General features: G+C 34.9%; 1 protein-coding gene across 1 annotated transcript; it reads left to right on the plus strand.

The window, feature by feature from the left end:
* The first annotated feature begins 602 nt into the window (after window positions 1–602).
* On the plus strand, window positions 603–12,483 carry LOC575846 (surfeit locus protein 4). Its single transcript, XM_030997422.1, is given in 6 exon segments — window positions 603–904; window positions 2,068–2,207; window positions 5,402–5,516; window positions 8,044–8,087; window positions 8,875–9,254; window positions 9,257–12,483. Coding segments are annotated over 6 exon segments (801 nt in total). The 5' UTR covers window positions 603–853; the 3' UTR covers window positions 9,328–12,483.
* The last annotated feature ends 542 nt before the right edge of the window (window positions 12,484–13,025 follow it).

Genomic DNA, 13,025 nt, shown 5'->3' on the forward strand with positions numbered 1-13,025 from the left:
TTTAAACTACTGCAATTTTTAAAATATGAATAATAAATATCTACTGTCATGTCGATCATCCTCTTGTCACTAATTGTATATCCTTCTAAACTGTTTATTCAAATCCTTTTTTGCAACTCTTGTTCTTTTCAATCGGAAACAATAATGCAAAAGGCTAAAGAACACTCTTTTCCTTCTTGTTAGTATACTGGAATGTGTCATGTCGGCATTCCATTGTAAAAGACACACATTTCAAGTGACCCCGCATTACTAAAAGTAATCTGTATCTGTTATTTTCATCATATTACTTTTTCTTGAACACAGAGCATCATTAATAAGTGTCTTGCGTTTATGTGGGCTATGCTCTTTCAATATTTAATTTTCTGTCAGTGTTACATATAAGCTTATCATTAAAAAAAACGGTTACTTTTATAGATCTATAAATGACATCAAGGCTGTGTATTTCATGATTTTCTAGACAAATATCAATAATTCCATCTATATTAGTGAATTCTCAATTAATATATATCCCGAATATCTCAATGACTGTTATTGCTGCTTCAAAATTTTTAGTCACGTTTCAGCAGCGCTGAGAGATGGCGTCCTACATGTAAGACGTGGCATTAGCGTGAACCCGTTGTCAAAACTAGAGCTGTTTTTCGTGTCCCCACGCATATGGTTGTATGTGTGTACCGCATTTCTTCTGTTCACTTCCCGATCCCATCCATGTGTTTTGCTAGTGGTTTTTGAAACTCAGCTGCTAGCACAATAACTTCGACGACTGACGCGGCACTAGAAGCTCAGCTCATCGAAGGAGGGAAATTTCTCATCCAGTGAGCTTTCTTTGGATTAGAGGATCAACAAATTAAGGCAGATGGCGTCCCAAAATGAACTTGTCGGCAAAGCGGAGGATGTTGCAGATCGAGTAAGAATGAATTAATGAATGAATTGAATTGATTTTTCTGTGTTTATGAATCAACATTGATTTAAATTGACTCTTGATTGAAGTTGAAGACGGGGATTTTGTTTGTACACGCATCGGAATTTTGTATGTGTGTTGTTGTTGACTGAAATACCATTTGGAATTGATAATGATAATTGTTCTGAGCTGAGTCTGAGAGTGAGAGTATCCAAGTTAACGCGTTTTGATTTAATGATATGATTTATAGACCCCTGGATCTAAATAAATTGTTCAAAAGATGTGTAAACTGTCAAATCTGAACATGAATAAAACTGGAATTAGTCTAATGAAAATAGAGTCTAGAAGTTTTATAATGATGATGTGTAAAGATTCACAGACTTCAATTTCAAAGACAAAGTCCATGCCAATGCCAGCATATGGCCATTTTCGCGAGTGGATCGAGATATGAATTATGATGATCAGATGATTAATATGATCATGTTGATTGATACATGTACATAGAGCTGAATTTGAAAGTTGTGTCAAGTTAATGTAATGGATGAATGCATAGTCAGAGTATTCTAAAATGGGTCTAGGGTCTAGATCTACATGTAGTCTGAAATTAATGCGAAATTAGAACTAGAATTTTACAGAAAAGTTGACCAAAGAAAGCCAAGCAAAGAAGAAGAAGAATAATTTAAGCAAAAATTTTTTTTCTTCATTTAATCATATAAAATGCTCATGATTTAATACAGCAAAATTATAACAAAAGGCATGACTTGAATTACATGTACATGTAAGTCATGCCTTTTAATGTTTTTTTTCCATACAATACCTTCAGGAGATTTAGCTGCCACAAAGTACAAGATGTCTTTGAAAGTAATTAAAACATTTCCTTCGTTGGTACAGGAAGAGCAACAGTATGTTGAAAGTTTTAAACTTGTAAATTGGTACACAAAATTGATAATTTTGACATTTTCTATATGTTGTCATTCGCAGGATTTTTCACAAGGAGCAGTGAGGAACTGAGGATTATTTTGATGGGACTAACAATCAAAAGATCAATCAAATTACCAAATTTGGACAGTTTCTTGAATAGGTTAATAGCTCTGAATAGGTTAATAGCTCTGCTGTTTAGTAGCCTGTTATATATTTCAATCTATATATTTTGTTGTCCAGGTCCTGAGGAGAGCAAGCACATCCTCCCTCATGTAGCCCGCCTGTGTTTGATCAGTACATTCTTAGAAGATGGCATTAGGATGTGGTTTCAATGGACTGAACAGAGGGATTACATCAACCAAGCCTGGGGCTGCGGTTGGCTTCTTAGGTAAGTAAAGGAAATCAGCGGGTCAGTTTCTCAAAACATCTAAGTTCCTGGACATCTAATAGAAATGCATGATATTATAGAATTATTAACATACATTTCACTGGGATGTTCATGAACTTAGATCTATAACATTTCCAAGGAACTGGTCCCTGGGTCACAAAGCGTGCATGTGATGCGATATTTGCTTCATTGTTCTTCGTTTTATTTCACTTGTGATTCAGGTTTTGTGTTGCAGTTGGGTTTTAGGTTAGGTTTAGGGTTGGGTTATGGTTGGGTTATGGTTATAATAGTTAGGTAAGTTGTTTAGTTCACTGTTGATTGTTGAAGTTTGGAAGTCAGTTAGTGTAGGAAACTGGCATTTGAGCAACTCTCGCTAGTGCATGTGTCGTAGAACCAACTTGCAGGCCCCAAACTGGAAATATTAAGACAAGGTCATGTATCAAGCTGTAGATTGCCCCCATAGGACCTTTTTTGTAGTTGCCAAACATAATTGTGAAATTGAAATCACTTCAAGGCTTTACTCCAAACACTTTTTTCAACACTTTGCTAAATTGATATCAAATGATCCATTAACTTCATTAATCATTTACAGTGTAGATGAAATTTGGCTAGCTTCTCAATAAATTCAGGTCCTTTACATGTAGTTTGAATAGGCTGTCAGCCTGTCAAGTTTAATATTTGTGATGTACTTGTTCACTGTATACTTCAAACTTATTAACTTGAATGTGATCCCTTGACTTCCCTTCCCTTTGTTCACTAGTGGCTATACCTTTTTTATTGAAAGTTTGTTTGTTTGTTTGTTTTGTTTTATTTCCACTTTTTCATATCAATACAAAGAAACATACAAATAAATATGATGAATAACATGTAAGTTTGACAAAATTTGTTTCTAGTTAAAATAAAAGTTTCATACAAAGGAAAAAGCAGGAGACCACATGTCGTAAGCGTAAATGCTTGAACATGACCGTGGCCTCTGCCGAGTTAACAAAATAAAAGAACAACCCATGCAACTGCATTGTATTCAATGTTAAATAAGATATAATTGAAGTGATTAAAAGTGAGCATGGCTGAATTAATTTTGAGCGAAAATAACAAAACAAATTTAGTGAAATATTTCGTGTTGAGAAGTGCATTTGTGCAAGGTGCAAAAATTTAGCTTGGTGGAATAAAAAGAGACTAATACCGTGATATTAATTGTGTGTTGGTTTCAGTTACGGGTGATAATATTAAATGTATGCAGGGTCCATTTCTGTTGACAAACAAGACAGGACAATTCAAGACATAACAAATTAGATAATTTTTAAATTTCTATGTAAGATCTAGTAAACTATACTGAGTTAACAAATATGCTTTCAAATAAGCTTTAAAAGAATACAGGGAGGTCCTAGTTTTAATATGGTTTGGTAAGTTATTCCAAATATCTGGTCCATGGTGTCTAATTGATCGTAGGGCTAAACTAAGTTTGGGATTATTAGATGGTAATCATGAGCATGTCGAGTTAAATATGAGTGTACGTTTACATTTAATAAATAAAAGTTTAAAAAAAGAAAAAGTACATGTATGTATCCTTGAAAATCATTCAATCTTTTGTAGTGAATGTTAGAAAGGGTAGTCTGGTTGTGCCAGCTGAATAACAGACATCTTGGCATTATACCAGCTTTAACCGATTTGCTGAATTGTTTTCTTTGTTTAAAAAGAAGTTTGATTACCAAGGCAAACATGACTACTTTAATAACAAGTATTGGCAACAAGCATCAGAGAAATTACAACTGACCTTATTAGTCAATAATTTTAGATTGTCTTTACCAAAGCCTATTCATTACCAAAGGAACTGTTCAAAATTATTGCCAAGTCTGTCAGCCAGTTGATATGAATGAAATGTCATATTTTCCTTTTGCAGCGTGTCTTTATTCATGAAAGGAGGAGGTTCATTATAAAATTATAATTATTTCTAAATTAAGCAAAAATGCTTCATCAGCATATTCTAGGATTTCTTCTGGAAATGCTAGGAGTACCGGTAATTCAGATGTAATAAGCATTGCATAAAAGATGTATACAGATGTTTTGAGATATTTGTTAATGAAAATAGAGTACCGGTAGTTTGATAATGATGATGTGTAAAGATTCACAGACTTCAAAGACGAAGTCCATGCCAATGCCAGCATGTGGCCACTAAGTTTGTGATTATTCTACATTAACATATTTTCTTCAAGTTTCCAATGATCTTTTCATTCAATTGTTATTAAAAACAGTGTGATATACGTGTATCGTACATTGGAAGCATCCATCAGATTCAAGGGGTGAAAATCAATTATCAGTGAAAATATCCCCCCCCCCCCCCCCCCCCCCCCCCCCCCCCCCGTTCACAAGAGCTGTACAGAAATAGTGAGATTTCCATGCAGCGCTTTCCCCCTCTATTCCTATTACCCCCCCCCCCCCCCCCACCCATATCCCCTCCTTAGATGAGGCAATTACAACAGCTCTTTGGGAGAGCTCTTGCAAATAAACCCCTCTCCACTACCACACAGTTTTTTTCCCTGTCTAATCAAGTAGTTATTGATTATGTTAAGTTGTATGTTATGTATGATCCTCTCATTTTCTCTGTAGTACTTTCTTTGTCCTTCTGTCAACCTTCTGGGTCAATACAAAATAGCACAGATAAGAAGTATCTGCCTCAAATCAATATTTATAAATGTATTTTTTTATATACACCTGTTTCTCTTTTTTCTATTCAGTACGAAGTACCTGCCTCAAATCAATATTTATAAATTTATGTTTTGTACATAGATCTGTTTCTCATCTTTGCAATCAGTACGAACTACCAGCCTCAAATCAATATTTATAAATTTATTTTTTATATACACCTGTTTCTCTTTTTTCTATTCAGTACGAAGTACCTGCCTCAAATCAATATTTATAAATTAATGTTTTGTACATAGATCTGTTTCTCATCTTTGCAATCAGTACGAACTACCAGCCTCAAATCAATATTTATACATGTATGTTTTGTGCATCTGTTTCTCTTTATTCTATTCAGTATGAAGTACCTGCCTCAAATCAATAGTTATTAATTTATGTTTTGTACATAGATCTGTTTCTCATCTTTCTAATAAGTAAGAAGTACAGTGTACCTCCCTTAAATCAATATTTATAAATTTATGTTTCGTGCATCTGTTTCTCTTTTTTCTCTTCAGTACTATCTTTGTCCTGACAAACCTGGTTGGTCAAGTAGTAGGATGTATCATGGTGCTGAGTAGACAACAAGTACCTGCTGCTTGTGGACTTTTATTTTTCATCATTGCTCTTCAGGTAAGAACTGGGCCCCATTTCACAAAACTTGTCATCAGTGACAAATGACAGTTTTTGTTATAAGCTACTGAAATCCTTGCTTCTGATTGGTTATCAGCAGATTTGTCACTGGTTTTTGTCATTTGTCATTGAAAAAAGGCTTTGTGAAACACCCCCTGAACTAAGCTCCTTCATTGTAGTCAAGACTTGCCTGTAACATGGGTCCTCTTTACCCTGGCATCATTACATGAAAGCGTCATAAATTCTTCAAAAATTGATTTAACACACACACACACGTTTTAACGGGTTGTCACAAACTTGTACTTATGACGGTTTTGTGAAACAAAGCCATGGATCCCTAAAATTTTTACGCCAGACACTCAAGATATTATATTTATTAATGGTTGCCGAGTGCTAATGTACCCACAATATTTTGATACAGGCCCCTAGAAGAAAGGTTGTCAGAGTGCAGATCCCTGATGTTGCGCTGCCTACTGATTATTGTAATTTGACAATTTTTAATTGACCAGGTTGTAATTAAATCATTGGATATTTCATTCCATAGTCACAGTTACATGTATATCTCAGTTTATAGTGTTCATTTTGCATGCGTTATAAAGTGATTTGTGAGTCAAGTCTGATAAAATTTGGGATATAATTTACTTTTGTTTAAGAAGTATATTTGTATACTGCGAGGAAGCTAAAGATTTTTCCAAAACTGGTCTATACCTTTAAACATCATTTTCATCCATAATTTTTTCATAAAGATAATGAACAAGCTAGCTGTTAATTTTTTTAATCAATTGACTGGAACAAATTTCAAGCAGATATTCATTAATTAGAAAACAGTGAAAGATGTACGTATGTACATGTAGTTTATTTTTCAAAGCCTCTAGAAAAAAGAAATTGACAGTTTAAGAGAACATGCATTGCATCATGATTTTTGCTTAGTGTTAGTAACAAGAAAATGAAATGACTTCCCTACATATGTCTAGCAAGTGGATATCGTAGAGATCTATTGAGGGGAAACTTCCCTTTTGTCTTAGCTGCAAGGACACATCTCACATAATCTATGATGAAAAGAATGATTTCTTGAACTTCAGAGTGACGTTCAGAGTGACGTGTTGTTTTGAAACAGACCAGGCACTGCACTTTCAGTCGCATCCTGGGTTGTTCAAGCTCTGTATTAACTGATTGTTGGGATGATTCTCGGAGATGAAGCGGGATGAGAATGATAAGCCGAAGGATTTCTGTTGACTTGGATTATTAATCTTGATAGTTGTACAGAGATCACCTTGGATAATCGAAGCATTCAGTGAGTGTGTGGCTGTGTGTTAAGTGGGGCGAGTGAGTCACTCGTAGGAGACAGGAAGTGAAAGTCTTGTCAGTCTAATCAGAGGAAGAAAAGCTAACCATGCACTATTTTATCTTCGTTTGGGTCATTATATGTTACATAAACAATTAATTAATTGATGAAAAAAAGGAGGATCCGTATACGGTCAATATTAGGGCAGGGCAAGCTTGATCATCTTTGCCAATTAAATTGCATGATCAAAATAAAATAAATATCAGAATATGAAAAGTTAAAAGAAATATATATATGTACAACATAACAAGAGGGTAATTGATATTTCATAAGAGAAAGATATAATTGCTACATTTACAGTATGTATGCAACCAATTTTCATGAATGTTGAGGCTAATGTTCATGACTTTAGGAACTGCATCAAAGCATAATTATGGCAACGTCCTGATCATACATGTACATGTACATGTAAGATTGAATATTTAGAGGAATTTTATTGGAGGCAGGCGAGGGAATGGGGAGAGGCTTATGGGTATTGATGAATGACAAACTGTCAAGTTAGACTAATTCATACACAATTATGAAAGCATCTTTTATAAACATGCCATATTATTTTGCCAGGCCAGAGCATAATTATTGAAATATGATATATTCATGTCAGCTTAAAGAAAACAAAAGAAAAAATTATATCACCTGTTGACGAAAAGAATAACAACTATTGTCATATATCCAAAATGTTGATTGTGACTACGGTATGTGATATTCTTCGAACATTCGTAGCAATAACTACTTCCACTTGTGATATTAGTGTTTGTTTTTCTTAATTTGGCAAATTTTAGTTGATGTAGAAACGTTACAATTATGTACATGCAAAATACTTACAATGAAACATTGATCATTGATTATTGCAGTATTTATACTGTCAATATTTTGATCAGGACACAATTAACTTGTAATATTTAAGATAAATAAAAGATTCATTAAAATGCATCAATTGTATGTTTCAATACAAAAACAAGATTAAACAAGCTACATGTAATACAACAGTACCGAAGATTGCACAAATTTGAATGAAAACAATGTTTTTCAAAATCATTAGTTTAATTGATGACCCTCTGATTTTATGTAAATTTTTAAATAACAATCTTATTTGTATCTATCTCTCTCTTCCTCTCTCTCCCTCTCTCTCTCTCTCTCTCTCGCTCTCTCTCTCTCTCTCTCTGTCTCTCTTTCTCCATGCAGACTATAGCCTACAGCATTCTGTGGGATGTGAAGTTTCTTATGAGGTGAGAAATTGTCTTTTTCATTACAGGAACTACATGCTGTGTCATTTTTCCCCATTAGATATCCCTTTCTTATACCTGATAAATTCTTCTAAAAGTATAGCAGTGTCTTTTAGTTCAGTGGTTTAAACACTTGATTAGGAATGCGAAGGTCATGGGTTTGAGCCCAAGCACAGCATGGTACTTGTTTGTCCTTTGGAAAGATATTTATGTACATTTGCCAATATTCAACCATTGATAAATGGGTACGCAGTAGGATGCTAACATTAATATGGTTAGATTTGCATGTGTAAATGGTGCATGGCTAGAGTACTCCCCAAGGAGCGGAGCATGCGCACCACCATGTGCAGATTAGGTATTGAATTCAATGACTGGGGTAATAATAATTACAATGTAAATTGCATAGAAACGTAGCAATAAGCACTATAAGTGTTTGTACTAATTAGTATTGATATAAACTACGATAAACCTGTAAAAAATAAAAAATAATATTTGAAGAACAAGTATTTTTGTTGTTGAGAATGGAGCTCAATGAAATGACCAATGAAATACATGTAGGAGGTTTTATCTAAATTATCATCTATTTCCCATCGTTCAGCAAACTATGCATGTAATATGCATCTCTGTTATTTGAATATATGATACAATCTTTTAATTGCATGCTGCAATAAATAGTATTAATATTAAAAATATTAATCAAAATATTCAATATGTACAAATTACAATATAATTGCATGTATTAATGTTTTCTGATTAGATAATGTCTTTACCGTTCGTTTTATTCATACAGGAATATAGCTTTGGTTGGCGGTGTCATACTTCTCCTCGCTGAGTCAAGGAAGGAGGGAAAGAGTATGTTTGCTGGTGTTCCCGACACAGGCTCCAACAAGCCAAAGACGTACATGCAGCTGAGCGGTCGCATCATGCTCGTCCTCATGTTCATGACGCTGCTTCGCTTCGACTTCACGCCTCTCCAGATCACCCAGAACCTCGTCGGCTCCGTCCTCATCGTCCTGGTCGCCATCGGTTACAAGACGAAGCTCTCCGCCCTCATCCTCGTCCTCTGGCTCACCATCTTTAACTTCTACGTCAACGCCTGGTGGAACATCCCCGCCTACCGGCCAATGCGAGACTTCCTCAAGTACGACTTTTTCCAGACGTTCTCCGTCATCGGGGCTTGCTACTCATCGTAGCGCTCGGGCCGGGAGGGGTCAGCATGGATGAGCATAAAAAGGACTGGTAGTATACGTACGTCTCCAGTCAGCATTGGGAATATATAGTGTATTATAATGCAATCGCAGCAAACCATGTCTTATCTATCATTGTGTGTATTTAGAAGTGATGCTGTCATGGCACTGAGGCAGACGGTTTCAGAATGACTTTTTCAAAGCCTCTTTCATTCTTGACATGCTTAAATGTCTTTAAAAAAACTGCCTTTGCAAAAAAAGAAAAAACGAGGAAGGATGACACAAGGTTAGTGCGCTTCACGTTTCTGTATCTTGGAGCTTACAGATGAATAGGTATATGTGTGTTTAAGTTTAGGGGCAATTGTTGCCAACTGCTACTTTTTCTTCCCCCCAGTTTGACATTCACTTACGTTTTTCTAGGCGGTGTACCGAATCATGTCTGAACAAGGCTTGTGTCGCACCTTTTTCTTTTTTCACATTTGCACGCATTCTACCTTCCACCATCATTCTCTGCCACTTTGGTATTCTTGTCCCGCGAACATGGCGGCAGAAACCAAAGAAATGCCTCTGTGACTTGACAGTAGTCCTTTAAGTTTGTACAGTATATGAATTCCATGAGACAGCTCCAGTTATCTGTCTGTTATGTAGTTATTTTGCAAAAAAGAAGAAAAATGGATGTTGATGTTTTTTTTTATAGCAAACAGACATGATTGCTTGTGGCATTCAGGGTAGGTATAATATTTGAGAATTTGTTGTGGACAACATTTAAAGCTATTAAAGCTGGTAACCATTCTAAATCATACTTTAATTGACATGACATTATACTCTTTATTAAAAATAATACACTACATGGAAAGTTGTTTTCTTGACATTGTACGCAAACGTATGAATATTATCGGTAAACTACTTACCCTCTATCAGAGACTTGTACAGTGTAAAAGTTACATGTATCTCTCGCCAAAAAAAAAGTTGTTTTCTACAGAAGTGATTCTTCAAAGGCTTCTTCGCTACAAAAAGATTAAATATTAAAATAGAAGAGAAGTGGATGTACAACAGTGCTACAAATTAAGTACTGGACCAAATATTTTACATGTATTGAGTTATGTAACCCTTGTTTTGTTTAGGTGATATTTTTTTGCAAAAATACACCATGTTTGTAAATATCACTATGAATGTAAGGTAATCCAATCCAGCAATTTGCCACAATTTTGCTGCGAGGTGCTGCGAGACCGCAAAATTCTGTTCAATGAAATCCCTAAATTACCATGATTTTGTTTTTCCCCTTCAAATTTAGGTATTGTTGCCATGGCAAAATGGATGATTAATTTAACAAAAAGCAGAAACCAAAAGAAACAAAGATTTTCATTTTTTAGAAGTACATTGAGATACATGCAATAAGTATCCACTGATTCTGAGATGATATTTATATTTTTGCATCTCAAAGAATTTAATTTATCCTCTTAGGGAATCACTTTGTTTTACTTTGTTGTATGTTTCTATTTTTTTAAAGGATTTATTCCTCTTTCTTTTCTTTTTTTGGGATTAATGTGGTACTAACGAGCACACCTTAAAGTAGATAGACGCTACAAATTTGCTGGTTGATGATATTTGCATTAATATAGTTTGCAGTAAACTAGGGAAACAACATAAACCATGCCTTATACTGTGGATATATATGTGAGAGGTTCAATGTATATGCTCGTAGAGTTTCGCACATGATGTATGTACAGCACATTTTAATTCATAAAGAAAGTTTCTAGTTGTATTTCAAGCTCAAATGGATGATGTGTCTCTCAACTGGTGCTGGGCATGTCAATTCTAGAGAATATCACTCATCTTCTAAAGATGTCTGTTCACCTTTTTTGTCAAGTTAGTATGTACTGATTGTCAAGGCTTTGAGCTCATATAGGCCTTGATAATGTTTCCAGACTTAGAGATGGTTCTCTCCATTTTTCTTTTGTAGGGCATGATAGATACATGTATGTCTTGATCACTTCAACCAAGCTTTAGCTCCCTGCTGCCATTACCAGTGCACCATGTATTTTTTAAAGGAATAAATCCTGTCAAGTACCTATTCATAATATGGAAGGAGAGGCACAACTGTAGGTACAATGCCTCGTCTAAGGATATATCACATATGCACCTGGCACAGATTTGAACCCTCGACCTTGTGTTTCAGAGTCTTATGTTGCTCCCAGGTCTTTATTCTAGTATTTCTATCTTGCCTTTTGATAGTATATTTCATTATTTTTTTTATAGGATGGTAGAGGGATTTTCTCTTTTCTTTTTCATGTGTGTAGTTATTATGAAAAAGGGCCAGATGTGAAAAGTTAATTTGTCTCTACTTACCTTATTTAATGGAGATAGCTCTCGTAGGCAGTTTCCTTCATTAAACAAATTAATTGAATTTGATCCAGTGTTATGTATTGAATGTATGTGTATGTTTACCGGTATGTATTTGTTTTTAAATCTTTATTTTTTGATATTTTTTGGGGAGAAGTGATGTTAGATTAGCTTGATGCAGAAACTCAACTGTATGGTGGTTAACAAGTAATAAGTACATGCATTTTCACATCATGCTTTTCCTTTTTTAAAACAAATATTGATGTGCACTTACTTTGCGATAATACTTAGAAATAGATGATTACAAAATGTTGATTTCTAAAACGTTGGTTCCTCTTGGTAAAAATCTAATTGTCAACAACATCAGAATGTGATTCTAAGAACCATTTTCCCCTACTAGACTTACAGCAGTGAAATGATATTTAATTGTGTCTACTGTCTTATATACTAAATATGAATATTTTTTCACTCAACCTATATATATTTTTATTTTTTAAGTTATCCTTACTATTGCGGTCACACTAATTTACAGGTTTAAACACTTGATATTGATTTTGGGGAAATTTGTACATTTCCTACCAGCATAAATTGAAAGATATTTTTAGAAAAAAAAATCTTCAAATTTCTGGAACATATTTTCGAAGTATATGTAGATCAACAAATGATGATAGTTAGAACATGTAGAGTTATAGCCATATCCAATTTTATTTTATCTTCGATTTGGAAATCTGGTTTGTAATTGTTACAAGTGTTGTGCGGTTTGTTCATTTGTAAGACATGTTGACTTCATGTACATGTGTGGCATAATTGATGGCCGAATAACAAATAACAAAAAATGTCACTCTTACATTTTATTGGAATTTACTGTATTGGAGAAGCATTTTGAGTATCTCTCTGTAAGTGATCATTATTTTCGTACAGATTTGGGAATCTGAAGGAAATAAGGTTGATGGTGGGAGAGACGGGAGAGAGAGCGGAGGAGGGAGAGAGAGAAAGAATAAGAGAGGTGGAGGGGATGAGAGGTTGAGAGAGAGAGAGAGTAGGAGGAAGGGAAAGAACAAGAGGAGGGAGGGGGAAAAGAGCAAGAGGAGGGAGGGGTGAGAGAGAGAGAGAGTGGGGGGGGGGGTGAGAGAGAGTGGAGGGGGGGGGGGGGGAAGAATTTGTGCTCTCTGGCTCACCATAGTAGATGATACAATAAGAGTTTGAAGAGGGACCAGATGCGGCGGTGTATACATAGGTACTATCAAAAGGCTGGTGAAATATGAGCAGAACGAAAAAAAAGTTTAAATTTGGAAAGTTTTTTAAAAAAATGTATGAGAGGGGGAGGAAGAAGATGGAAGACAAGCACTGAGAAATAATTTCAAACAAACTAACGAGAGATTGAAAATTCTTGATTTTAGTCGCACATTGA

The sequence above is a fragment of the Strongylocentrotus purpuratus genome, unplaced genomic scaffold (genome assembly GCF_000002235.5).
Source record: "Strongylocentrotus purpuratus isolate Spur 01 unplaced genomic scaffold, Spur_5.0 spur5_scaffold_4, whole genome shotgun sequence".
Classification (NCBI taxonomy): Eukaryota; Metazoa; Echinodermata; class Echinoidea; order Camarodonta; family Strongylocentrotidae; genus Strongylocentrotus; species Strongylocentrotus purpuratus.